The 22,917-nt window shown below is 49.7% G+C and overlaps 2 protein-coding genes across 2 annotated transcripts; one reads left to right on the plus strand and one right to left on the minus strand.

Annotated features, from left to right (window-relative positions):
* Positions 1-347: 347 nt before the first annotated feature.
* MMGT1 (membrane magnesium transporter 1) lies at positions 348-4,748 on the minus strand. Its single transcript, XM_015860303.2, has 4 exons — positions 4,634-4,748; positions 4,421-4,473; positions 3,601-3,704; positions 348-2,418 (listed from the first exon to the last, which is right to left on the minus strand). The coding sequence occupies exons 1-4, from the start codon at positions 4,713-4,715 to the stop codon at positions 2,256-2,258; spliced, it is 402 nt and encodes a 133-aa protein (XP_015715789.1). The 5' UTR covers positions 4,716-4,748; the 3' UTR covers positions 348-2,255.
* A 22-nt stretch (positions 4,749-4,770) lies between these two features.
* Positions 4,771-21,121, plus strand: SLC9A6 (solute carrier family 9 member A6). Its single transcript, XM_085546144.1, has 16 exons — positions 4,771-5,258; positions 8,016-8,215; positions 8,546-8,623; positions 9,230-9,306; positions 10,094-10,206; positions 11,046-11,151; positions 12,696-12,837; positions 13,074-13,179; positions 13,403-13,491; positions 13,684-13,797; positions 15,304-15,415; positions 15,606-15,759; positions 15,888-15,918; positions 16,839-16,918; positions 17,439-17,544; positions 17,994-21,121. The coding sequence occupies exons 1-16, from the start codon at positions 4,997-4,999 to the stop codon at positions 18,267-18,269; spliced, it is 2,046 nt and encodes a 681-aa protein (XP_085402270.1). The 5' UTR covers positions 4,771-4,996; the 3' UTR covers positions 18,270-21,121.
* The last annotated feature ends 1,796 nt before the right edge of the window (positions 21,122-22,917 follow it).

Below are 22,917 nucleotides of genomic sequence, written 5' to 3' on the forward strand. Positions count from 1 at the left end.
CCTTGCTGGAGCCTGTCCTTGTGGGTAGGCAGGGCTAGGAAAGCCTTTGCTATGGTTAAACAGAAGGCAGAAGATATGTTGGTTAAGGTCTGCCAGAGCAGAAAACCACAGGCCAGTAACATTTCCATCCAACGTTTTTTTCTTTAGCCCCTTGCAGCATGTTATTTTCACTCCATACACTGATCTTATTGCCCAGTAATGAACACAGGGCCAGATGGACTTTCACACAGAGCTGCCATAATGAAGGCAAGATCACTTACTGTTGGTACAGTCACTTCAATACACCCTCACCGGGGATTTCCTGCAGCAGGATCCAGGTGAGAAATAAAAAGACCACTCCCAAACGCTTTTAAGATATCAGTTTTTATTGGACGTTGCGAGATCAATAAGAAAAAATAGTTTGTACAGCTTTGTACACCATTGCTGCTGAAGAGTAAGGCTACTTGTCACACCACAGCGACCTGGTGCAGCCAACAAGGTGCTCCCAGCACGAATCACAGCTGAGGAACTGATGTTTTTCTCCACGAATGACTTAGAACTGTCAGATGGCAGCACCACCCACCTTGGACAGGCCTGCGTAGCCTTACCAGAGCACGAATGGGGCTTCTTAGACATATAAGTGAGCAGCCTTGCTCTAAGATACCCTCTCCCAATGGCTCACCGCCAACCACAGCTGCAGGATCAGTCTGGTACATTGGTTACAGACCTTCGGCCTCATTTTCCCTCCCTGACACCAGCCAGGGGGGGAACCAGAACACTGAAGGTTTTAATTGGCAGAGTAACCCCTTCCAACCAAACCCAGATGTTTCAGGGTGATTGTAGAGCAGCAGCTACGGGTATTGCTCTAGCATTGGGGCACCCGATCCATAGGATGGGGAGAGCTAGGAAGAGCTCTACTTCCTATCACTTTACACAGTAGTTTTGCTAAGCTTTTTGCCTTTGACGTTTCTTAGCTGTTTAAAAAACAGGTGTTAGGACAAAAGGCTGACATCTCACAGAGGCAGTGAGACACCAGCCTCAGACTATGCAAAGTTCTAGTTGGCCCCAACAGTATCTCGCACTGCCCTCTCCTTGCTGTGCCAGGTGGGTGGGAGAAGAGTGTTCTGCTGCTGGAATGAAATGCCAGACCAAGGAAAACGTTAGCACTGATTCAGCCCCAGAGAGGAGATCATAATTTAGAAGTCGGTAGTTTAGGACTGTATCATCTGTCCTAATAAACGCAATCAAGACGGTCATTTTAAATCACCAAAGGGCTCAGCTAGAAATTGATTTTAATGGCTCTTTAGACAGAAAAGGGGGGGACTGCACTATAATTAGCTGGATACCTGTACTGTATTAATGCCAGTAAACAGATACAGCTGCTGGACCTTGTAACCTTTACAGAAGGGATGCTGCTTACTGACACTTAAATACCTCACAGAAAATGGGAGCTGGTACCGTTCTGAGGCACTAACACACCATTCAGCTGTCTGTACTCACAGTCACAGAACGAAAATGCACTGGGTGAGCAAAGTGAGCACAGCAGATGATGGATGTGATCAGCAGTGCGCTGCCTCTGCCACGTGGGCACCAACTGAACAGCCACATCCCAGGTAAATGGGGGCAACGTGGGACAGCTTGCTTTTAAAGAAAGGTGGGCAACAAGGAAATCGTGTGATAATGAACCATTAAGGGGGGAGGAAAAAAAAGCCCCAAACCAAACCCTTCACGAAACTACTCTCTGGTATCATAAAACCAAATGCAGCCGTTCTGGCTTCCTGTACCTACACCGCGCAGGTCTCTGTGGCGCTGTAGGAACAGGAAACGCTGCCCTTATAGTGCCGGTGAGCAATGCAGCGCACACAGTATTTCTGAAGGAGTTCTATAAACTGTAGTGCAAGCAAACAGAGAGAATAAACAGCGCTGCAACGCTCCCCCTTAACAAAGAGCAGTAAGGGTGATACAAACTAGCCTGGTTTTTGTTGTAGCTGAAGTTAAGTTACCTGCAGCTTTGGTTGTATGTGAAAGTTTGAAGATGTGTTTCACAGCGTAACTGTAGAATAATTTACACCGCATTGCCAATTCGATTTCATTAACAGCGTACAAAGAAGGTCCTTAGTTTTTTTATATATATATATGTATATATATATATACTTTATAAAGTCTGGAAGATCAATATAAATACTGCTCCAGAAATTAAAAAAACAAGTGTTTACATCCCCGACTTCAATATTACAGCTCAGCGTCCTGGAGTACTGTTAGAATCTGTCCAAGTCTTAGCGGCGCAGAGGTTCGAGTTTTCTATATTTCAGTGAGGAGCTGGATGACAAAGCATCTTGGTTTGAAGAAGAATTCACTGTGTCTGGGGACTGGAACAATACTCTACCACGATGATTAAATACGTAAAAAGATGGATGGTTCCTTAACGTGTCAAATGTCCTTCAAAGGAAAGGCAGAAAGTCAGTGTTAATAAATGTTTTAGGGCTGGAGTTGAAGACTCAGCCTGGGTTGTTCCAGCTTTTACAAAGCAATGCAAGTTTCAAATACAAAGCTCAGGAAGGCCGTACTCACTCCATATGTTTTCTAAACCAAGACGGAGAAAATAGGACAAGGGGGAATGGCTTCAAACTAAAAGGGGATATTTAGGTGAGATGTCAGGAGGAAGTTTTTAATCGGAGGGCAATGAGGCCCTATGCTGCTGCCCAGAGAACTGTGTGTGCCCCATCCCTGGACGTGTTCAAGGCTGGGCTGGATGGGACCCTGGGCAGCCTGAGCTGGTGGGGGGCACTCAGCCCATGGCTTGGAACCAGATGATCTTTAAGGTCCCCTCCAACCCCAGCCATTCCATGAAATACAGAGCCAAGGTGCCTGACAAGATCCTGCTTTGTTCAATTTGCACAGGCTGCCCATACTGCTGTCAAATTTCGCTTTCCTCCCCTGAGCTTAGAGGCAGATCTGTGGATGATTATTTGCACGTACACAAGTGACAGCCCCATGATTTATAACACTGTCAGTTTCCAATTCCTTTCTATGTCTGAACTTCAGGGTTTCAGATAAATGCTATGAAGCAAAGCTATCACAACATCAACTTGTTTTGTTTCCATATTCTCTTACGTTTATGGGACTGGCCAGAAAGGCCACCTCTACCACCCCACCTTCAGATCCTTATCAAAATCTCAATTCAAAGTTCCATATTTTCTTGAAATCCACAGAAATCTGTCATTCTGCCTGGGACATTTCACTGTGAGGTTCAAACAGCGCAGGCTTTTGCTGTGAAGAAGCCATAAACAGCACAGCCCTGTGATATCTGAGACTGCCTCATAACAGCGCTCTGTGACTGCCGAGCTCTTACTTCCCAGGCAAACACTTCTGCTCAGCAGGGTTTTGGAATAGGAGAAGCAAAGGGAAAAATGTATTTCATCTGTTCCAGTTATCTAACTCTGCCTTTAGTTCCATGTGTTATTGGCTTCCCCACATATGACTGATCCTGTGCATCACAGCTGTTTGTGTGAAACAACTGAGCTAAGGAGAGGCCAAGCCTGATGCTGCCACTTTGCAGATGTGCCCGGTTTGCACAGTGCGTAATGGATGTGTGTGGTTATGAGAAGAAATAAAACATACTTATTTTTTAGTTCTGAAGTGGCATCCATGTCTTTAAATTCTCCTGCGATATGTACTATCCCATAGCAGGTAACTGCAAAGGCTAACAGAGTCTGAAGAACTATCTGTAAGAGAGGGGAACAACGCAACACATCGATTACTTAGTGATAACAAAATCTCATCTTTCAAACAGCATCTCCTGCACTTTTCATCCAGTGACTATTCAATGGCAAAGTCAAAAGCTCACAGCACCTGACGGCCTGTCTGTGCTGCATGAACTGCACTGATTCACACAGCTCCACGGGGAGACCTGCACAACAACACGCTGTTGTAACGCACACAAGGATCTGATGTTTGTTCAGAGAAGCGTGTCAGTGGCCAACAGTAGCTGTGCAGAGGGGAGGTGGGTAAGCACCTCCTCACCTTTGAGGTTAAACAAAACCAGAACAGAAGGGGAGTTTAAAAAAAGAAATGAAATACAGAAGGCCCATCAGAAACAGGTTGTGCTGGCATCAAACAGGCACAGGGCCATATAAACAAATGTCAGCCAACAAGAGCCAGAGGGAGGACGGTGTTTATGCTGCAGAGCTGAGGGCAGCAGCTGTGTGGGGCTCAGGCTGTGTGAGAGGTGACAGGACAGGGGGGAGCAGAGGGAGGCCTGGGCCAGGCTGTGGTGACACAGCTGCAGATGTGGGGATGCAGAAATCACCTTCATTTCATCACATGAAAACTGAATTAAGGGTAACCTCAAAGCTGCTCACCGCAGATCCCTGCCTACAGCAGCACAACACAGACCCAGCCATCCAAACGGCACCGCGCCTCCCAACCAACCCCAACTTACATCTATGGGAAGCGTCTCGTCCTCCTTCTCCGTCAGCCGCATGTAGGATCGATCTGCAACACACAAAGCGCGGACCGTCCAGCACGGAGCCCAGCACGGATCCGGCCCTCCCGGCCCACCCGGCCCCGAGCTCCCCCCGCCCCGCAGCGCCGCGGCCCGGCCTGGATTCCCCCCGTATCCCCGCCGCCCCCCGCTCCATCCCCGCACACTCACGCTGTGCCGCCGAGAACGCCGCGTGTGCCAGCGCGAACAGGCCGATCCCCACCAGCCCCTTCCACAGCGAGGCGGCCGCCATCCTGCCCGCCGCGCCGCCGCCAGGGCCGCCCCCAGCGGGCGCGGGGTGATGGCGTCACGGCCGGGCGGGGCAGGCCGGGCAGCCGCACCCCGCTCGGTTCCCGTGTCCCCGTTCTCGGCCCGTTCCCCCTGTCGCCCCGCTCCCACGCGACCCCTCCGCCCCCCGTCCCGCACAGCCCCCCATCCCCATCCCCACCGCAGCCCCTGCCCCTCTCCGAGCTCCCGGCGCCCCGTCCCCGCCCCGCGCCTGCGCCCAGCGCCGCTTCCTGCCGTGGCGGGGCGATGTTGGGGCCGTGTCGGTGTCCGGGCCGGGGCTCGGTGCTGTTGGCCGGGATGTGGGTCGGGGCGGCGGCGGCGACAGGGAGACCCGGAGCGTTGGAGGAGGAGATCGTGTCCGAGAAGGCGGCGGAGGAAAGTCACCGTCAGGACAGCGCCAACCTGCTGGTGTTCATCCTGCTGCTCACCCTCACCATCCTCACCATATGGCTCTTCAAGCACCGCCGCGCACGATTCCTCCACGAGACCGGGCTCGCCATGATCTACGGTGAGGGCTGCGGATGGAAACGTGGTTTGAAGGCCGAGCGTGATGGGGAATGATTAACAGAGCTTTATCCGGGCAGGAGTGATGAGCGTGGCGCACAACAGGCGGCTCCTGGTGGGTGCTGCAGTCCGCTTTGTGCTGCCCATCCCTGGTGTTGCACAGCCACGCGTGGCCGTGGCCGAGCTCCCCGTGGAAGGAAGCCGTGCTGTGCTCTGTGCCTGCTGCTGGCCCACGGCTCAGCTGAATGGCCTTCAGAAAGGGGTGGGGAAGCACACGGTGCCCAGCTCACCCGTGGCCTGTTATCACCTGTCATCACGGTTATCACCTCCTGGCTGTGCTCTCAGAGGGCGGCCCTCATCTAAAACACATCATTTCCATCTGCTCTTTGACAGGCTGCACTTAGAGAAGTGTTGGCCAAAAAAAGTACCATCTCCTGCCTGGCCAGGCAGAGAATCCAGACTTCTCACAGCGTTTTATGTTCTGTCCCTTGGGTCACAACAGGGATGTGGTTTTGGTGGGACCCCACTGTGCTACAGCAACAACCTCAAGGCCGCTGGGAACAAAATCAGTGCTGTTTCAACTTGGCTGTGCCCGGCCACTGTGATGCTTTCAGCCCAGGGGAGGTGGGTGGAAGACATGGAGGTGCTGCAAACAGCCCCTCACATCAGGGCAGGGGAGCAGTTTGTAACAGCTTGTCTTTTGTTGGGAAAAAACAAACCCCGAGAACTGAGAACTTCTGTGTGCATTTCTTCCTGCTGACATACATCACAGTTCCTTGGTGTCTGTGTTCTCACCCTGAGTTATAAGCTGTTGCTTCGGGTGGATTTATACCTTACAAATTGCACTGTTGGCTCAGGGCTGGTGTTCAGGAGCTGGAGTTATTTTGCTGGGATAGACAATAGGTGCTCAGCAGCCCCTGGGCTTCATTTCAGAGTTTGAAATGAGGTTCCCACACCCCAGGTACTCAGCATTTAGGCCAATTAAATGAGCAGGCTTGTTTTATTTCGGCTCGGGGGCTGGCGGGGATGTGCCAGAGCTTCTCCACAAGTTCAGTTTCCTTGTACTGGTTCCCACTTGGCCCCTGGACTCATCCCAGCTGGGTGTTGGCTCAATGCTTTTGGGTACTCGTTGCATTTCTCTTTCCTTTTGGTGTCCAGATTAACGTGTGCCCTTGGCTTCCCGGTGCTGCTGTCATAATCTGTTGCTCTGTGTTTTAAATCTTAGCTGAGATACATTCAACAGCACCTGGGGCACAAAAAAATGCCCATGGGCTTTTGTTCTTTCTAATGAAGTTGGGATGAATGCTGTGAAAATAATCCTGTGCTTTGCACAGAAGGACTGCATGAATTCGCTGGCCTTGCCTGTAGCTCCTGGCTGCTCGCAGCTTCAGGTTCTCACTTTGGTACCACTTTGATACGGGTGGGTGGCTCATGGATTGCTGCTGGGACAGCCCTTCAAATGCCAGGGGATTTTAAGCTATTTCCTAAGAGACCATCAGAAAGAAGAGGACGTGCTGGGCTTGGTCTGCTTAGCCCAGGGCTGGTGCTGGTGTCTAACAGGTCGGGCTGTCTGGGTCGAGTTTGTGCCAGGAGCCTCTGGGCAGCTCCCTTACATGGGAGGTGAGCAGGGAAGGTTGGCTCCAGAGCATTCCCATCCCCTTCCTTCTCCTGTTCCTGGCCAGAGCAGGGACTTGTTTGGCATGCAGGGCTGGGAACAGCTGCATGAGTAAGCGAGCTGGCGGGGATGAGCACCACTATCAGATGTAGCCCCTCTTTGGAACAGGGATTAAGAGGTGAGAGGTGGTGAGTTAGGATCCTTCCTGAATTCCCAGCCGCCACCGAAACCTCTCCCTCCTTCCCCTGAGCAGGGCATCTCATTTCAAAGCCACGAGCCCTGGTGTCCCTGGGTGGGATTCCAGCTGAGGAGACAGACAGCTGCCACACAAGTTTGTGGCTGTAGGAATTCTGTGGCTCAGCACTGCCTGAAGCAAGGAGTTTACCAACCCTTTTGTGAAGAAGGCTGAATGGGAAGGGTCCATGGGACATCCTGTTCTCATAAAATGTGGCTGTCAGGAGGCACTGCTGGGAGTGTTCAGTGCACTGTGCCTGAGAGAGGGAGCTGGAGGAGCTGATGCTGGCAAGTGCCATCGGTCTGAACATGAGACCTTGGCATGCAGCTAACGAGCTGTGCAGCAAATGAGGAGTGCCATATAAACTGCAGATCCACCCCAGTGGACCCCAGCAGGCAGTGCTGACTCACCCTTGGGTTGGTGCTGGTGGTGTGGAGACAAAGGTGCAGGGCACTGAGCAGAGCACAGTGGTTGGCCCCAAATGCTACCCGTGTTACTGTGGCTAGGATTGCTGCTGGGAGGCTCCCCCGGTGCAGGAGGTGGCTGTATGGCTCCACTGCCTGTTGGGAAGGGTTTTGCTGTCTGGGGAAGAAGGGAGCTATTCCCATTGTTTCATGGAAGGAGGAGTGTAGAGGTTCATAGAATGACTCTGCTGGGTTGGAATGAGGGAACTGATGGCACTAAAAGCAACCCCAAACCATCTGTGCTGTTCTGGCCAGTGCCTATGAGCATCTCCTTCACTCTGGCCTGGGACAGAAAGATGCTCACTGTCATCAAAGCATTCACAACAGCTCCTGGTACCTTTTTTCATCCCCTGCCAAAAGATATTTCTCCGCTGGTCATACACGATCCTATCAGGTCTCCAGCTTCTCACAGCATCCATCCCTGGCCCTTTGTGCATCGTTCCCCAGGTGTCCTGGTCGGTGTGGTCCTGCGCTACGGCATCCACGTCCCCAGTGATGTCAACAACGTGACTCTGAGCTGCCAGGTGCAGACCAGCCCTGCCACGCTGCTGGTGAACGTCAGCGGGAAGTTCTATGAGTATACTCTGAAGGGAGAAATCAGCGCCCACGAGCTCAACAACGTCCAGGACAATGAGATGCTGAGGAAGGTGAGGGTGCTGGCAAGGAGATGGGGTGCTCCCCACCATACAGTGCTTGTGTGCAAATACAGAAACCCCGTGTCTGCTGGATTAAGTGATTTCTTTTAATCAATATTTGCTTTGGTTCCATGCTAACGTGCAACGCAGTGAGGCTGTGCTTGCAGCTGATGTTAACTTGAGCTGCTTTAGACTGTGGGCTGTGGGTCTGAAAGAGCTCTGACACCTCTCTGGTTACCTGGTGGGAATGCAGGGTATCTCATACCTCATTCTTCCTTCTCTTTTGTCTTGCAAAATGTTAACAAACCATTCTGCTTTTTCTTGTGTGTATTCGTTTTACAGGTGACTTTTGATCCTGAGGTGTTTTTCAACATTTTGCTTCCTCCAATTATATTTTATGCAGGCTACAGCTTAAAAAGGGTACGTACCTTTACAATGCCCACATTTTCAGTTCCTCTGCCCCCAGAGCATTTTTAATACTTGATAGTACTTTGAATCTTGCTTAGCAGCTGCGGAATTGGGTGCAGTGTTCCCAGTGCACACAGGGAAGCAGGGTTGTGGGGCTCATCCTTGCCTTGGGAAGGGTTGGCAACTTCAGCCATTGGGTTTGTGCAGGGGTTTGGGTGACAGCTGGGCCATTCCAGCCAGCCCAACTTCTGAAACACTTTGGGAAGTGGGGAGGTTTTAGAAAGCAGCAGCTCTGAAATGGAAAGGGAGAGGAAAATGATCCTGTTTAGCTTGCGGGAGAAGGAAGGAGAACATGTGCTGCATTAGGAAATCAGTTCCCAAGGCTCGAAGCAGCACCTTGTTAAATACACCGGTACAGGGAAATATCCTCATGTTTATTAATGCTGCACCAACTGTGCTGCTCTGGCTGCACACTGTGCTGCCGTGCTCACACAGCTCGTGGTGTTTGCACTGGACACAGGTTGCTGCAGGTATCGATCCATTGGCGCAGCTTGAAAGATACTGTTAGTGAAGAAGTGTCATCCGTTTTTCTTCTTCTGTTTCTTTTTTCCCTTCTAGAGGCACTTCTTCAGGAACTTGGGATCAATCCTGGCCTACGCTTTTCTTGGCACTGCGATTTCCTGCCTGGTGATTGGGTGAGCAGCTGAGGCCGGGCGGTGCTGGGGGGGCTGTGAGCTGTGCATGGAATGGGGCTGGGAGGTCAGGCAGGTTCCTGGGGCTCCTCTGGATGCAGTGTTTCCTTTGCACCTCATACAGAACAACTAGACATGCAGCCAGGCAGGTGAAAAAACAGGTGCTGACTTGAAGTTATTGAAAGTGCAGTCCTAGCAAGTGTGAGAGACACAAGTGGAGAGCAGGATCATCAGTGCGTGTCCTGCCCTTACTTGCTGGAGGCAGATGCCTGGCAAACACAGATTGTGTTTCAGACCATTTGTGTGCGCAGAGGGAGCCAGATAATTCCTGTTCTGAATAGCAGTGCGTGGACGTGTGGTGTTTTCCACTGGAGATCCAGGGGATTCAGCCAAGCTCAGCACCTGCATTATCTCTTCCTGGCTGGAAGCTTGGGATGTTTTGTATTGAGGCCAAGGCTGTGCCACTGAAATGGGTTGGCATGAAGTCTATCCCAGAGGTGTTGCTGTGGCCTGTCCCATTTCCCTGGCTGCTGCTCTTCTTGGCCGTGTTGTTGGCAGTGGAGTTTCAGCACCATCTCCTCCCAGTGCTGTACTTTGGTGCTGTGCTGCTGGTGCTTTGAATTCCAGTCCTGTACTCTGCTCCGGGACTCTGGTGTTGCGTCAGGCTGAGTTCATGCAATGCAGCTCGTTGGTGTTCCTATCCTTGGACAGCTTTAGGGGGTTACTTTAGCAGATTCTGGGGAACTCTTTGCTCTGCAGATCTGAGCAGTGGCCTCTTCTGCTCCCGCAGCTCGGTCCTGTACGGCTGTGTCGCGCTGATGAAGGTCACCGGGCAGCTCGGGGGAGACTTCTACTTCACTGACTGCCTCCTCTTTGGGGCCATTGTATCAGCTACCGACCCAGGTATGTCAGGTGTTCTTTTTCCCTTGTTTTGCTTGCGTTTGGGGAAGAGGGGAAGAAAGGAGAGATCTGAAACCTGCACGGTTTCCCATTTTCAGATTTCTTCCCTTTTGTTTCCTTCCAGTTATGTGTTAATAGATGTGTTAATACTTAGCAAACTTCTGCTTTTCTTAATCTTGGTCTGCTGTGAAGTCCAGGCTCTCTTTCAGCTTTTCTGGGTCCATTGGGACAGGTGTGCTGTCTGCTTCTGACATCCTGCACAAGTGGCGAGTGCAGAATGAGATGTACCGTGTGGGAGGTTTTAGTTCAACCTTAATGAAACCAAGTGCCTTCAGCCTCCGTTTGGATGGCATTTTGGAATGGGTTAATCTAACAGAAAACTGATCTTCATGACATGAGTTCCAATATATTTATCTTACTCGTATATCATAGAATCATAGAGTGGCCTGGGTTGAAAAGGCCCACAGTGGTCACCCAGTTCCAACCCCCTGCTATGTGCAGGGTCACCAACCACCAGACCAGGCTGCCCAGAGCCACATCCATTGTTGGGAAGGTCACCCCAAGGAGCTGGCTGGAGTTAGCAGCCCCTGGCAGCAGGCTCTGCTCTCTGCATTAGGGTGTAGACCTAACGCCCAGGATGTGTCTTCCTAAAAGGATGGGAAAGTCAATCATAAAACAAATCTGTGTCTTAAAGAACAGAAAGATGGCAGGAAGAGCACAGGGGGTGTAGCTGGTGTTGCTGTAAGTACAGGAAGGCAGCTTTCTAAAAGAGACCTTTTGTCTTTGATGCCACCAAACTGACGGCACCTTTTTGAATGTCTCTCTGTTTTTCTGTTTGTCAGTGACTGTTCTTGCCATATTCCATGAACTCCAGGTTGATGTTGAGCTGTATGCCCTTCTCTTTGGTGAAAGCGTCCTCAATGATGCCGTTGCCATAGTGCTGTCTTCGTAAGTGTGTTCTGTTTTTACTTTTAATTGTTTCATACATTACACATTGGGCACTGTGGGGAGCCAACAGGCCTCACTCCTGTAAAACAGGAGCATCAGTGCTGCCCATACCAGAACTTCCTATTGAGTGTCCTCAGAGGCTGTAGTGATCTTTTGATCACTCTCCCCCTTGAAGACAATACTGGGTAGTGTGGGTTGGAGTTACAGTGTCTTGCTGCACGAAGTTGTGCTCTCTGATGGCTGCTGACACAGCCTCTCTGACATGCCAGAAGCACTGCATCTCTATGCCAGCCACAGGATCCCACTGAAGCCCTTTGCTCATTGTCAGCTCCTGCCTGCCCCCCACCCACAAACACTGTGTTAGTTTGGGAATAGCTGCTAAAGCAGCTGTCTGCTTCCTCTGCCCACTGTCTGTGCCTCAAGACACAGGCACTGCTGGAGCTGGTATCCCGTGCTGAGTGCCCGCACCAGAAAGTGGCTGCCTTTCTAAAGAGTGTTTTATAATATTCTTTAATATTTGATGTCCTCTGCATGTGGGGCATATTTTATCCGCGTTGCCTTTGTGTTGTCATCGTGGGAGCTTATCTGGAAATATATCGTGTCTGCAGTTGTGACAGGTTAACTTATAGCTACGACTAATGCAGAAAACATTTCTGGAATACTTGTCATGCTGCTTGCGTGGGTTTTACTGACGTGGAGGCAGCACTGTGAGCTCTGGACTGGGTTGCATTTACTAAAACGAGCATTTCTGGAACTGTTTGCATCACTCCTGCCCTGCAAGGAGGTGCTTTGTGGCAGAGTTGGTGGCAGGGAACCTGGCTGCAAAGGGGAACTGAAGGCAGAACTGAAAAATGGTGTGCAGTGTGGGGCTGGGCTGCAGCTTGCTTCTCCCAAAGGGGATTTCACAGCGGCTGATGCACGGCTCCCAGAGGGCGCAGGCAATGGTGCTTTATTAGTGGTGCAAAAAGCAAAACCAAAAGAAAGGCTGCAAAAGGGTCAAGTGCCCAACCAGCATCCAAACAGGGGGAAACCAACTGGGATTTGAAAAAACAAACCCACACAAAACAACGAAACCACAGGATGAGACCATGGTAGTGAATGGGAAGTAGAAGATGGGTGAAAGAAATGAAACCTGTGGCTTGCAGTGTAAAGATGATGTAGAAGAATTAAACTTTATGAATAGCGGGGAAATTTAGCAAGGGAAGAAGGGAGCCATTACAAGTTGGAAAGTGTTGGTTTATCATTTGTGTTGCAGAAATGTGTTGGTCTGTTATTTGGGGGGAAGCTGGAGGAAGTGTTGGGTGACGGTAACCTTTTGTTCCAGCATAACTCGGAAGGTTAAACAACAACTACCCAAAGGTTACTTCTGAGAGGCAGCCAAGGGATGGTTAACCAGGAGTTAGTGGACCCAAGTGGGCCGGGGCAGTTTGCTCCCTCCCCACTGCTCTGTTTTCTCATGCTCACGGTTCATAGCAGTCGTAGCATTTTGATAAGCAGACTAAGGAGTGTTTTGTTCTTGTGTGTGCTTTTCTCCCCTCTTTCAGTTCAATTGTTGCATACCAGCCAGCGGGTGACAACAGCCACACGTTTGATGTCACTGCAATGTTCAAGTCCATCGGGATCTTCCTGGGGATATTCAGTGGATCCTTTGCAATGGGAGCAGCTACTGGAGTTGTGACAGCTTTAATATCCTTTTCTTTGTGTTCTCTTTCCCCCACCCCCCTGAGCTTTTTTGTAACAGCTTCCTCTTTAGCTGTGCTGCATTTCACCCAGACTCAGTGTTTCATGATCGTGTGCCTAAGTGAATGAAAGGCAGCCCCATGGCCTTTCTGGGGGCAGGCAGCACAGTGCTGCTGTGACATGCAGATTGCACACCCTTTCACATACAGTTGCTCTCCAAGTTGTCCTTAACCATCTGCAACGTCACCAAGTTCACCAAGCTGCGGGAGTTCCCATTGCTGGAGACTGGCCTGTTCTTCTTGATGTCCTGGAGCACCTTCCTGCTGGCTGAAGCATGTGGTTTTACAGGCAAGCTCCAGCTCCATCTGGGATAGAAATGTTCCTGGATCATAGATAGAAATTAGGGATTATGGTGCCGTTGGGTTTTGCTTCTTGCAGAGGGCTCTCCCTCTGCTTCCATGGGTTTAATTGCTCTGGGATTTAGGATTATTGCATTGAACCCCACGCTGCTGGGGTGCAGCTTAGCTCCCCTTTTGTGGCCAGGAATCTAACGCGATGCTGTGCTCCTCAGGTGTGGTGGCTGTACTCTTCTGTGGGATCACGCAAGCCCATTACACCTATAACAACTTATCTACAGAGTCCCAGCACAGAACTAAGCAGGTGAGAGCCCCTTTCATCCCCCAGATCTGCAGTTCAGTATTCTCTCTATCCAGAATGAAGGGCATCTGCCAGTCTGCAGCTGCATTTTGATGGGGTTGCTTCTGCAGAAGTGTATATTCTGTGATGGATGGGCTAACGTTCTTCATGTTAAATCTGTGTTTAACTTCCTTCTCATTTGTTTTCCTCTTTTAGTTGTTCGAACTTCTGAATTTCTTGGCAGAAAACTTCATCTTCTCCTACATGGGACTTGCACTGTTCACCTTCCAGAACCACATCTTTAACCCTACCTTCGTGGTGGGGGCTTTTGTATCCTTTAGAGTCTATTTTTCTTCGTTTATAAGTAAGAAAAGGAGAGGTTCCTCATTCCTGGTTTGTGGTTTTTCATACAAAGACATTTTTTCCCCCACTCAGCTTTATTTCTAAAAGAGGATTTCTCCTGTGTAATGATGCTGTTGCTGGCTTTTTATGATGATGTTTTCCCAGCTTTTCTTCCTCTTTGCTGTCTTGCCTGCTTCCAAGGCCCATCCATGGGCTTCTGCAGGTGCTCAGGGCTGGATGTGAATGTAATGCCTCATTGTGTGGCACAGGAGTGGCTTTGCAGATAGACACCTCTTGATGGAGTAGTTTGTTTCCTTTGTTCTGTTCTATTATCTTTGATTAACTCCGGGGGGAAAAAAAGCACCTTTTTTGTCAAAATAGCATAGTAGAGCTACAGGAGATGCTTCTGAGTGATGGAGTGAGAAAGGATTTTTCCTTCTGCTGGCTGATGCTATTGAGGACACACTACCAGCCCTGGTACATCTCAGAAAAGTGAGGATCTGAAAGCATTTGTTCATATTGCAGGGAAGCCATTGCAGATGTGCAGAATTATTTTCACCCTTTGCCTGCACCGAAGCATGTTTATACAGATGAGTAAATGTTATCTTCACCAGTGCTGACCTGTGAGTTCCCAGTGGGGTTTGCTGAATTTCCCCACTTAGCATTTGCAACGTTGCAGTGGGGTGAAGGAAGCAAGGAGCATGGAAATGCATATGGGTGCTCAGATTGAAATGATGTGCTCTGCTTCTTCAGTAGGAACGGGCTCACTGATGAAGTGGCTCATTCATGAGAAGGAACACGAGATACGTCTCTTATGCAAATTCATGATGTTCAAGAGAGAAGATAAAAGCTGAGAGCATTTTACATATTATTCGAGGCTGCACTGAATACTGGTGGCTGCAAGATTAGTTTTGCCATCTGGGTGCTGGTATTAAAAGATACAGCTTCAAAGAGAAAAGTGGTATGGAGGGGCTGCTCTTCCTTGTACCTCACAGGCTATGGAAACAGAGCATTAGGGTATTTATTTTCCATCTCAGCTGCTGCTGCTTTCATTTTGCTGAATAGTCTTTGGGAATGAGGCCTTGCTTATAGCTTCAGGCCGAGCTGTGCGGTGTGCTGAGGAATGGCAGGGGTTGTGGAAGCTGTGAAAACCTGAGCTTTGCAAAGGCCAAGTAGTGGTTGAGAAGGAGCATAGCACAGGAGAACGTGCAGTGGGAAGTGGTGTCTTTCCTCTCTTCTCTCTTGTCAGACCTGCCCTCATCATTTCCCCTGATTATTTGTGTTGGTCTCTGTGTGATATTCCTGATTTGCCGTGTGTGCTTCACTTTGGTGATGCATAGCATGCTCTTCCCACACTGAACTGGGTTGTTTTCTTTGCATCCCAAGTGCTGGTGTTTACGGAGCTCCTCGTATTCAGCAGGAATCAGCTCTGTGTGCAGAGGTGGGATACGATGGGAGACACAAGAACAGTTTCCTTAACAAGTACAAACACAGCTTGCTATCTTCCTAGGAAGAGCTGCCAATATTTACCCACTGTCATTTCTACTGAATTTGGGGAGGAGAAATAAGATTGGAACAAATCTGCAGCATATGATGATGTTTGCTGGTACGCTGTTGTATCCTTGCCTCCATGCACGTTGCACATTGCTTCCCAACTGAGCCACCTCTCAGGGATGGGCAGGACAGGGCTCTGTGGGACTCACTGGGTGGAGTGGGGGGGTCTGGACAGTGGGAAACCTGCAACAGAGGTGAAACCTTGTTCCTGGTAGCTACTCCACTGTCCCTTCCTCTCACAGGGCTGCGAGGAGCCATGGCATTTGCCCTTGCCATCCGTGACACGGCCACCTACGCCCGGCAGATGATGTTCAGCACCACGCTGCTCATCGTCTTCTTCACCGTGTGGGTTTTTGGTGGGGGCACCACGGCCATGCTGTCCTGCCTGAACGTTCGGTGAGTACGGCCACCAGTGTGGCTGCATGGGCACGGGAGCTGCAGAGCTCCCATCCTTCCCCATGACAGGCAGCACACACCCACAGGCACTGCCTGTGCTCACCTTGTGCTTGTTCTCTCCTCCTCAGGGTCGGTGTGGATGCAGATCAGGAGAATGTGGTGAGTGCAGCTTTTGGTCTTTGCACTGCTCTCCTTGGGGTGGTTATGGGAGCCTGGGAATGCTCCCCTCTGCTCTGCTTCCTTCTTACTGTGGGAGGATGTTCAGCAGTTTGCAGTCAGCTTGAGTCATTGCTTTTCTGTGCCCTCTGGAGTTGTAATGGGGTTTTCTTTTGTTCTGAAAGGAAGCCTCAGAAGTGTTTCATTGCAGTGTTTAGACAGTCAGTGTTATTGCTCCAAGACATTTTGTCTCTGTCTTTGAAGTTAATATCAAAATGTGTGTGACACAGAGGCTTTCTGCCATCCCAGCATCCTGTGCAGGACAAAAGTGCCATTCATTGCCCCATTTTGTGTAGCATCTCCAGTCTTGCTGTGCCTCTGTGTGCTGGGAGCAGCCACATGACCGAGCAGGGACCACTGGTGGTGATGAGTGCTGCAGCCCAGCTGTGCTGTGGCTTTGCCTCTGGCTGGTTTCTGCACCCCAGGGGCTTGTTTCATTCAGAGCCTTTGCCTGGGTTGCTCACCTCCTGGAGAGCAAGGCAGCTGGAATCCAAAAGCCAAATTGCCATGAAATGTGTAATTGTATTCATAGAACCTTCTGAACAGTTTTGTATTTTTCTCCAGCTAAAAGGAAGCACTGAGTGCCCGTGGCACGTGATTATTTGCATATTAAACCTCAAGGGAGATTAGAAAGAGTCTGGCCCTGTCAGCTGCTGTTAAGCATGATGGCTGGGCACACTGCTGGCTGCAAGGCACTAACCTCTGGGGCCAGAAGCTGGAAGGCCCCAGCAGAAAATCTGAGTGAGGTCCATGTGCTCACTGTGCCCAAAGCTCTCTGCTAGGGGAGCAGGAAGGCGTTCTCCTGCATTCCCTGGAATCTCAACATTTTGCTCTTCTACTGATAACATTTTGCTTTCTCACAGGGCGTCCCAGAGAGCGAGAGGAGGAGCACCAAGGCAGAAAGCGCCTGGCTGTTCCGCATGTGGTACAACTTCGATCACAAGTATCCTTGAGCTGCGCTCGGGGCTGTGCTAAATCCCTCATGCCAGCTTTGCAGATGAGTCAGCACTGACTTCCCTGTCCCATGGCCATTTAGCACAGTGCTGGCTCAGTCCGAAGCTGTGTTCCCAGCCTAGAAACCCAGAAGGTCCCCAAAGGTCTCTGGTGCCTGTTCCCCAGGGCAGAAGGGCACAGAGGCAGAGGGATGTTCCCTTTTATGGCCCTCCTGCTGGATCAGTGTCTCTCCCTCTCAAATGCTTTGCCATGAGCTAACATATGCCAGGCTGAGAGGTGCAGGATGATGAAACAATGGATGCTGCGTAGTCTCATGCAGTGCCCTGATCCACTCATATCCCTTTTGTTGGGTTGGTTATCCCTTTCAATTTTGTGGTTCCAGGGATTTGTGTTTCTTTCCTTCCTGTGATTTCCCCCAGACACCAAGCCCCACTGCTGCATCCACCCTGACTCTTTGATACTGCTGTTCTCCCCTCGTGTTCCTTGTTCTTCCTTACCTCTCCCTGCAGCTACTTGAAGCCTCTGCTGACACACAGCGGCCCTCCCCTCACCACCACACTGCCGGGCTGCTGTGGGCCCATAGCCCGCTGCCTGACGAGCCCTCAGGCCTATGAGGTGAGTCTGGTGGTGCCACCTCTTTGGCAGTGTCAGTGGGGCTTGATGTACTTGTGTTCCTCTGCTGCCTTTGGATGCCAAGGAGGAAGTCAGATACACGGGCTGAGTCCCATGAGCATGTTGCTCTTTCAGCTGACTGGCCGTGGAGGAACATATGCTATGTGGGTGGCAGTTCTTGGTGCTGGCTCCATGAAACTTGGGTATCCTTTCTCAGGTTTTTCCAGCAGGGAGGTTCAGGTGTTTCCCAAGTCTGCAGGGCCACAGTGTAGGAAAGGCTGCAGTACAGCACCTCTGCTTGTTCAGCACCCCGATGTTTGGGTGATCCTGTTGTAGTTGGACTTAGTGATCCTTATGTATCCCTTCCAGCTCAGGGTATTCTATGACTATGTGATTTCACACAGCTGTTTGGGAAACGTTATACATCACTTTCCCCTCTGTTTATCACCCAGAACCAGGAGCAGCTGAAGGACGATGACTCCGACCTCATTTTGAATGATGGGGACATCAGCCTGACCTACGGGGATTCTACCATCAACACCGACTCGGTCACATCCAGCAACGTGCCACGGCGCTTTGTGGGGAACAGCTCTGAGGATGCGCTCGATCGAGAGCTGGCTTTTGGGGACCATGAACTTGTGATCAGGGGGACACGCCTGGTCCTTCCCATGGACGATTCGGAGCCGCCATCAAGCGTCCTGGATAGCGCGAGGCACGGCCCAGCGTAAGGCTGCTTGGTTTAATTGACAGTAATATTTGCATATATGATCAAGAAATGTGTACTACCTAAAGTCTAATGCATGTCTCAAAATGTTTAAGCTGTATAAATATTATTTATATGGTGTCAGAAGAATATAAATATTCTCTGCCAAGCACTTGTAAAGAACAAGCTGCAATTTTAAGTTAAAAACCGTGTTGACTGCACTGTGTAGGGTGGAACCGTTTTAGCGTTAAGAGTCTTTTGCACACAGTGAGCTTCTGTAATGTGTGATTTGATGAAGGGTTTTGTTCCCAGCTAGGTAAGTAAGGGAGCTGACTCCCCATCCCTCCTCTGAATGCAGGAGGTGCTGTCCAGCAGCAGGAGTTGCTTTCTGCTCAGATGAGGGTCAGTTTTTGCCTCTGATCTTTGGAGATTGGTGTTCAATATGTCAGCAGAACACCAGACTGTGGGCTCTCATTGGCTTTGTGGGAACCTTGAGCTAGAGATTTTCTGGTTTTAGTGACCTGACAGCTCTGCCCAGGGCTGATGGCAGACCCTCCAGCCTAACAGCCTGATGGAGGGGTGGGTTGTGCTGGAGAAGGAGCTGGTCCCGTAGAAACCACACAGGGTGTGCACAGGTTTTAGGGCCAACTCTGTCTTTCAGCAGCCTTCTAGAAGCAGCCAGCAAACCCTGAATTGGCGACCAGATTTCACATTTGGGAAGCGACTGTGTCTTTGTGCAAGCAAATCTCTGCTGAAGTCGTGGACGTGCTGGACCAGAGCGCGGCCAGCCCCTATGGCTGCAGGCTGCCACGGTGCCTCCACGCTTCCCCGGGGGCACTCAGCACCTGGGTGGTACCGAATGGAGTTGTCCATCCATCCGTCCTCCTGTATGGTCGAAATCATTGCACTTTGTTTAATAACTCCTTAGCGTTAGCATGCTGTGTGTCTGTAATCCCCACCTGATCTCTCTCACGTCTTTTACCATTTAATGAGCAATGTTTGCCAGTTGATTTTCTTCTTATTATTTTTCTTTTCCCAAGGAAGAGCACAGAACAATTTGTGATTCCACACTAGTGTTACAGGATTTGACAGGAATGTCAAATAGTGACAGGAAAGGCTATAAAGGTGCGTTGAAATTATTAACCCTGGCATCCTTTTTTTTTTCCTTCTTCAATGGAGGAAAGCACCGAAATTCACTGTATGTGATTTTATTGTCTGTTTTAGCTGCAGTTTTGCTATACGAACCTTTCAAGGTTACCAACTCACTGTAGCACGTTCTGGAGTTAACCCACTCCAGAGGTCTCAGACAGAGGTGTTTAAAAGGAGTGTATTTGACAGAGCCAGGGCAGGGTGAGCCCTCCCAGCTCCCAGCAGCTTTCCTTGGAATGAACTGTGCATCTCATAGGATCCGACCCCGAGACCTCAGAGCAGTTTCCCTATGGCTGTTTTCCCCGGTGGCACCTGAGAGTTAAAGGAGACAGGAGACACTGAAATTCTGACTGTGTATTTATGGGTGAGAAAATCAATTCAAATATATACTTCTTTTTTTTTTTTTTCTTTCATTTTCTCAGGTCTAAGTAACATTGCCTTAAATTTATGGATGCGAAACCAGTTATTTTGGCAGTTTGTCCCCAAGAAAAAGCTTTCTTTTTCCTTCTGAACAAGATGTATATGTGTTGCCATAGGACCCCTCTAGAAGGAGGGTGCACTCGGTTTATATTTAGGTAGGGAATCTTCCTTGCACCAATAAATGGCAGTCCCGCTGTTAACGTAGCTGTCGGATTAGCGTTAGGCTCTTTGTTTCCTGCTATGCAGGAATTCCATAAAGTGTGCATTTTATATGGCATCTGTAACTTAACTCCATGTGTTTGGAAAAATAAATGATTAAAATAAATAATAATAGTAATAATAATAATAATAATAAAAGAACAAAGTGTTGGATTTAGGTTTACTACATCACCTCTCCATCCTTTTTGTTTGGTTTTGCCTTTTTCAAGAGGTATGATAAATAACCACCTCTTGCTTTTTCCTGTGTGGTCAGAATATGAATTCAACACGGCGCAGGCGCTGGGCTCCGTGCAGCAGCAGAAGCACGTGGGTGCTGCAGGGCTTCCCTCCTGTGATCCTGGCTGAGGTGCAGAGCTGCAGCCCATGCCACAGCCTTGGTGGCATCCTTCTCTTTCTCCAACCCTCCTACTTGAATCATTTATCCACTTTCTTCAAGCTTGCCAACAGATTACTGTAAGCCTCAGCTTTTGATGGCGGTCACGGCTCAATTAGTACATTAAAAAAAATAAATAGATTAACAATTGATGATTTAATGGGGTACCTATGAGCTGCTGTTATCCATACATCATATAAACAGGACTATTTAATCAAAACTCTTTGAAATAATTGAATGTACGCTGCAGTTTGGGGGTGATGCAGTAAATGACTCATCTGATCCTCAGCCGATTCCCTTCCCTGTTCTGCAGCACGGAGCCCACAAGTGCCGGGTTGGGGCATGGAGCTGTACTGCTCTGTGTGCTGCAGGGGCTGGGAAGGAGGTGTCCTGGACCCCAAGACCCTTTGCCAAATGGGACAACTCCGAGGAGGAATTGGACATGTCACACAAAAATACAGGGAAGGTGCCCTCCTCCTGTGAATTGAGTTGTCGTGGTTTTTGCACAGGAAAAAGCACTGTAGGTAAAGTTATGGTTTGTACTAGTACTGTCGATTTGTGTGGTAATGGCATTAACCCTGTAGCTGTGGTGTTTTGTGCAGCTGATCTGTGATAGCTGATGATCACTATTGGACCTTCTGTTTACACTAAACCCTTTACTGTTGCGTTGTACTGTGAAAGGATTCTGGGCCTATAAAATATCTTTTTTTTTTTCTTTTTTCTGGAATTGTGTGTAATGTTTCCTTAATTCACACAGAAAGAAACCTGTAGCAAAGAGAAGAGGTGCTGCTTTACCTTCTTGGACCTTTTTGTGGATGTATAGGTCTTGCTGCTCCAAGCCTACGTCGATCCATTCTGGCTCTTGTAAAAGACAGCAAGGCTACTTGATTGTGCCAGCAGAACAGGGGAACTCTTCTGTGCAAGGGCACAGTTTAGTGATCAAACAAATGCCTTTTGGCTGCTCCTTATCCTCACAAGCCCCCCGGAGAAGTGCAGCACACCCCTTACAATTAAACTGTGTTGAAATAGGGCAGATGACTGTGGGGCCCTCGGGCTCACTGTTGCTGGATGCTCTCTCCAGCACACCAACGCTCCCCAGTGCACATGGAGCTGTTTTGCAGCATAGGCATTGGGGCTGAGAGTCTGCAATAGGGGCAGCAGTGCACAGGTGCTGCTCTGGAGGGAGGGAGAGGCAGATCCAGCATAGACTTGCACTGCAGGTGGGTGCACAGAGCTGTTGAGTAGCCCCCATTCTATTAGTTCAATTAATTGGAGAGGTCACGGGCAGCTTTCAGCCAAGCCACTATGCTCATACGGGATCAATCAAGCCTTGGGAATTGGCCAACACTGTGTATCTACAGCCTCAAACAAACCACAGGCCTGCATTCAGAGCAGTGCTGTATTTTCATGCCTGAGTGTTGTGTGCTTGGCTCACCACCTCCATGCCATGCTGGGAAACCCCTCACTTAAGGCAAAATGACAAAAATAAAAAGCTTTGGAATTTTACTCCTTACCTCATGGTGGCACACAAGGATCTTCTGTCCTTGCTGGGCCCTCTAGATGGCAATATTGCAAAGGACAGCAACTGTCCATCTCCAGTGTCCTGCTGGCCATAAGGTCTACTCTGTTCCTCCAATACTGAGCTGCAAGCATCCCTCAGCCACCTGTGTCTGTGGTTGAAGAGCAGCTGGCAAACAAGGCAAGCAGTGAAATGAAGAAGCAGGTCCTGGCTGACACTCAGCTCCCTAGGAAACTCTCTAATGTTTAGGACTGCCATGTAGGAAAACTTCGGATTTACTGACAAACTTTCAGACATGCATAAATACAAAAGGAGCTGATGTTTCTTAATTGGCCTTTCACAGGCAGTTCCACCATCTGTCCTCCCACCAGAGGTGCCAGCAGTGCTCTGCCCCAAGGAGCCCGTATAAGGCTGCGATCCCCAGCCCTGAGCATTCAGCTGAATAGTGCAGTCATAGATACTTCTAAGGGTATGTGTGAATGTCACTCCCTTTCTTGTATGCATAAGCTGCCAGGAATGCAAGCAAAGATAAAAAGTGTACAAATTGCAGCCATTGGCTTCCTGCAGGGTACCTGCTCTCCCAGCAGCAGCAAGGTTAGCACCCTCCAGCAGAGGATGAGGATACCAACCACTGAGCATCAAAGCACTTCACAGTGTAAATGTACCCAGGCTGAGATGGACAGTAGGAATAGTTCCCCTCACCACTCTCTTTCCTCTGAGTACACCTAAACCATGGCTGCAGGTACCCAGCAACTGCCTCTGATTTAGGATGGGCTAATTAGAGACAATTGGAGGGCCACCTGTAGGCATGTTCTTCACCTGGAACGCATCTGCTGCACCTTCCTTGCCCCTCCAGTGCTACTGTCCATCCCAGAATGAATCCTTCCTGCTTAGTAGCTCTATAGGCATAACCCCAAGGATGGCAGAGTTCCTGCAGCACCCTCATCCTCTACAGCACTCTGAAGTGTCTCCTCTGTGATGATGGATGGTTAA

Source organism: Coturnix japonica, chromosome 4 (genome assembly GCF_054131305.1).
Source record: "Coturnix japonica strain WE chromosome 4, WE-NBRP24, whole genome shotgun sequence".
NCBI classification, from domain to species: domain Eukaryota; kingdom Metazoa; phylum Chordata; class Aves; order Galliformes; family Phasianidae; genus Coturnix; species Coturnix japonica.

Coding starts and splice junctions, on each gene's coding strand:
- MMGT1 (XM_015860303.2), bottom strand. CDS start 4,715: ATGGCGGCCGCCTCGCTGTGGAAGGGGCTGGTGGGGATCGGCCTGTTC. Junction 4,474..4,633: donor GGCGTTCTCGGCGGCACAGC/GTGAGTGTGCGG, acceptor TGTGTGTTGCAG/ATCGATCCTACATGCGGCTG. Junction 3,705..4,420: donor ACGAGACGCTTCCCATAGAT/GTAAGTTGGGGT, acceptor CCTCTCTTACAG/ATAGTTCTTCAGACTCTGTT.
- SLC9A6 (XM_085546144.1), top strand. CDS start 4,997: ATGTTGGGGCCGTGTCGGTGTCCGGGCCGGGGCTCGGTGCTGTTGGCC. Junction 8,216..8,545: donor ACAATGAGATGCTGAGGAAG/GTGAGGGTGCTG, acceptor TTCGTTTTACAG/GTGACTTTTGATCCTGAGGT. Junction 11,152..12,695: donor GTTGCCATAGTGCTGTCTTC/GTAAGTGTGTTC, acceptor CCCCTCTTTCAG/TTCAATTGTTGCATACCAGC.